Consider the following 4,629-nt stretch of genomic DNA (forward strand, 5'->3'; position numbering starts at 1 on the left):
CTTCTGTTACCGGATTTTATCTAGGTTCTTACCTATGCTGCAGAAATGAATTTCAAGAGCACACCAGGTGAGTTAGGTCAATAATTTGTTCAGGTAGGGAGGGAAGAGAAATGGGAGAAAACAACAGAGCAGGGGTCCTACGTGGAGAGGAAGGGGGTGAAAAGGGATAAAGAGGGCTGATTTACATTATAGATGATAAATCCCCAGGTTTACTTGCATGGCCACGTGGCAGAGTTAAAATGGTGAGGGCAGTGCACAGAGGACAGGAACGGGTCCAAAGGAAAGAGAGCAGACCTATAGAGCACTCAGGCCTCACGGTTTGCTTTATGAACTATTAATTATTCCGCCCCTTTGCTAATGGCAGGGGAGGGGTTCCGGCTGTTTGCTGTTTTGGCTGATTACTCCACCCACCAATCCCTTAGTGAGGACCCAGTGATAAAGTCCCTAGGGAACATCCAGGGCTTTTCCTTTCTCCCAGAAGAAGTCTTTGTTCTGGATAGCAGAATCTGGAGGGTGGGGATCTTCCAGCAGCCATCTTGGGGGTTACTGATGTCCACGTGAACTTTTTGCCAGGTTCCAGATCTATTAATTCCCTATCTTACTAGCCTGCTTCACTTCTATGAACTTTTTTTGCTGAACCATTTGGAAGTAAGTTGTACACAGAGTATGCCATGCCTCAAGATTCAGCCTGCATCACTTAAGAATGCAGATATTAGTCCACCATACCAAAATGCCATTATCCCTACTAAGAAAATTGTCCGTTTAAAACCAAGTTGATATTTAAATTTCCACAATTATCCCCCCAAATATCTTTATATCTGTTTTATTTTTGTCAAGCTAATGGACACATTATGTTCTTTCTACTCTTTATTTTAATGTAGAACATTTCCTCCTTCTCTTTTTCCTCCATGACACTGACCTTTTGAGGAATCCAGGCTAGTGGTCTTACAGAGTTTCCCACATTCTATAACCCTGGCTGCATATCGGAATCACCTGAGACACCTTTAAAAAAAATGCAGACTCTGGAGTCCCACCCTAAACCAGTTAAACCTGGGATGAAGCCCAGCTGGTCTTAGTTTCAATACTCCCCAGATTGTTCTAATGTGCAGTCAGTGTTAAGGAGCATGGTTCCAGCTCTTGTAAATCCTATAAACTGAAAGTTAGATTCAGAGTATACGTTTTTGTTCAAAATACTTTGATTGTACATTGCAGTCATTTGGGAAGTTTTAGAAAATACTGATACTTGAGAGCAACGCCAAGGAGTCGGATATAGTTGGTCTGGTGGTGTGGTCTAGGCATTGGGAGTTTAAACATTTCCTCAGGTGATTCTAATGCAGTCAAGAAGACCTAATAAGTAATATTGTTTGTCAATTTGCATCACAATCAGGAGGCACTTAATGTTACACTGTTCCATTATTTGTGATGCAAATCACTTGATTAGGTAGGTGGTCAACAGGAAATTTATTCATTGTAAAGGTAATTTGTTCTCCTTTGCATTTGGCAAATGGTATCTGGGATGATACTTAGGCAAAAAAACTGTTTGTTAACAAGTTTTTTTACCCAATGGTTTTAGTGTACATTGAAGATTGTTACCTGAATCAGTTTTTACATGATGTGTTACAAATTGGTGACCTATTTCTGTCTTTCCTTCTATATTTATTAGCAGCTTTTGTTTGTAAAGAAGAGCTTTCCTGTTTACCTTCTTCCATCCTCTCTAGAGACTCATTGATTTTCATTTAATAATCAGTCATAGCCATTATTCTTTTTAAAGCAGTTTTATTGAGATATATTCACATACCACACAATCCAGCCAAAATGTGCAATCAATGACTTTTAATATAATCACAGAATTGTGCATTCATCACCACAATCAATTTTAAAACATTTCATTAACTTTTCCAAAAAGAAACACCCCCTGCATCTCAGCAGTAATCTCTCAATCCCTCTATCTTTCCTCATCTCTACGTAACCACTAATAGAATTCTGCCTTTATAGATTTATTTATATTTATGATTTTATACAAATAGAATTATACCATGTGTAGTATTTTGTGTCTGGTTTCTTTCACATAGCATACATTTTTAAAAATTGCAATTTTTAAATTTTGATAAGTTGTCGTGAATCTGGCTAGTAAGGTAGGGAATCAATAGATGGACCTGGAACCTGGCAAGAAGTCCATGTGGACATCAACATCCCCATGATGGCTGCTGGAAGACCCCACTCCCCCAAGATTCTGCCATTCAGAACAAGGTTTCCTCTGGAAGCCAGGAGAAGCCCCAGATATTTCCCCAAGAACTTCATTTATTTATTTATAAAGATTTATTTATTTATTTCTCTCCCCTCCCCACCCCCAACATTGTCTGCTCTCTGTGTCCATTCACTGTGTATTCTTTGTCCGCTAGCATTCTTGTCAGTGGCACTGGGAATCTGTGTCTCTTTTTGTTGCATCATTTTGCTGCGTCAGCTCTCTGTGTATGCGGGGCCATTCTTGGGCAGGCTGTGCTTTTTTCACACGGGGCGGCTCTCCTTGAGGGGCGCACTCCTTGCATGTGGGGCTCCCCTGCATGGGGGACACTTCTGTGAGGCATGGTACTCCTTGTGCGCATCAGCACTGCGCATTGGCCAGCTTACCACATGGGTCAGGAGGCCTTGGGTTTGAACCCTGGACCTCCTATTGATAGGTAGATGCTCTATCAGTTGAGCCAAATCCACTTCCCCCAAGGACTTTATCATTGGGCCCTCATGGGGGATTGACAGGTGGGGTAATCAATTAAAACAGCAAACAGCTGGGACTCCTCCTATGTCATCAGCAAAAGGGTGGAATAATTAATTAACAGTTCAAACAGCAGGTCCAAGGCCAGGTTCTGAAATTCAAAATTCTCAGGGTGCTGAGAACAGAGCATCAGCTTCAAATTATGTGGAATGGTGAACATTTTAGTCAGACTAGGACTTTGGGACACCAGATCGGTTGACTAAATAGTTCTTTATTCTTCCTGGAATAATGAGCATGGTCTCTAGCATCTCTGGTAAACTCCCCATAGGAGTGTCTTCTCAAGAAAGGAAATTCTGCCTATTGCTGGTCCACATGACCACAGTATTGCTGAGAGTGGCCTCTGTAAGAAACCCTGAATTCCAGTTAAACCAGTGTAAGAAAAGAGTACAGATGGATCTGAGGCCCAGAAACCTCAAGTCATGTCTCCTTAAAGAAATGAGGAAATAAACCTCAAATTTTGACTAACTCCCTTTTAGAAACAGCCTTCTCAGTTTAAACTCAGTTGTGCCTGTAAAAAGTGTGAATAGAGATCAAGGTCCAGATCAGTTATTAAACCTCTCCTGGAAAATAAGCAACCTCATACACCAACAAATAAAATAAAAAAGTTCCTAGAAATCCTAAAGGTATAAAATTCTTCTGTTTTAATCTGTGCTTAACTTTGTATTCAACTTTGAAGTCTGTGTTTAACTTTATCAGTTTGCTAGGAAATCAGATTTGGGGTTCTCCTGTTACAAATTGGATAATGGTAAAAGGTAACCTCTTTATTTATTTTTTTTGTGAGAGATGCAGAAAAGACATTTATTGCCAAGCTATAAGTTCAGGGTGGTAGGGGTGGGGTGGAGATGAGTCAAGCGGTCATGTTTTAGATGTCTGTCCTTTTTCCCTGTCCTTGTGGGCCTGGATTCTGAGTTGCTCATCAAGGTGCTCCTTTGCTTGGACCACCTTTAACTGCAGGTAGAAGGAGCCACCCGCAGATTTATCATTCATCTTAAATAAGTGGTGATAGTTCTCGTGGATCTCCTCGATTCTCAGCTTGGATATGTTGAGAATCTGCTGTGCCTCCTGGAGGCTGAGGCTGGGGAGGTTGGATGTGGCTGCAGGCTGGTGTCCAGCATGTCCCTGGGAATCTGCTGCTGCCTGGTTGGCTGCAAACTCCTGCCGCAGGGCCTGGGTGAAGGTCCTGCCCACCACCTGCATTCCCATTACAATGATGTGGGCCAGGTACTTGGGCATGGTGGCTTCTCCGCCTTGTGAGCACTGACTCCAGTTTCTGTGGCCCTGTGGCCTGGCTCACGCATAGCCAACGGGTCAGAAGTCACAAGGTAACCTCTTTAAATGTCAATACTATCTTGCAAGTAGATTTAATGTATAAATCACAAGTGGCATTAATTCAACTGCTAGAAAAGCAGAAAAACTCCACAAAGTTGTTACAAATAAAATTCTTGCGGCTTAGTTAATAAACGTACCCAATTCACCTTAAGGTAAAAACGTACTAGAAACTAAGATTAAGATCGTCTGTAGATGTCTTTATATTATAAAACAACAGAAGGATAATAACTGAAAATATAACTGGGTAGATTTAGCCTACACCTACTATTTTAAGTGTAAATTCTAAACTGACCTTACCTTTGTTTATGGTCAATTCAAGCCTAGCCTCCCTCCTTGCTTTTGCTTATAGTTATTTCATAACAGCTTCTGCCCTGATGACTCATGGGAAAGCAAACTTGAGCCATCCCTGTCTCCTGTCCTACTGTATTAGTGTTTATGCAAAACTGTATGGGTAGTGGTAGTTCCAGGAAGCATTACTAAATAGAAACCTGAATTGACATTAATGGCAAAAAGTGACTTCATAGCAG

The 4,629-nt window shown here is 41.3% G+C and overlaps 1 protein-coding gene across 1 annotated transcript; it reads right to left on the reverse strand.

Moving 5' to 3' along the window:
- Positions 1–3,628: 3,628 nt before the first annotated feature.
- PAM16 (presequence translocase associated motor 16) lies at positions 3,629–4,006 on the reverse strand. Its single transcript, XM_058294942.1, has one exon. The coding sequence runs from the start codon at positions 4,004–4,006 to the stop codon at positions 3,629–3,631; it is 378 nt and encodes a 125-aa protein (XP_058150925.1).
- Between the last annotated feature and the right edge of the window lie 623 nt (positions 4,007–4,629).

The sequence above is a fragment of the Dasypus novemcinctus genome, chromosome 3 (genome assembly GCF_030445035.2).
Source record: "Dasypus novemcinctus isolate mDasNov1 chromosome 3, mDasNov1.1.hap2, whole genome shotgun sequence".
NCBI classification, from domain to species: domain Eukaryota; kingdom Metazoa; phylum Chordata; class Mammalia; order Cingulata; family Dasypodidae; genus Dasypus; species Dasypus novemcinctus.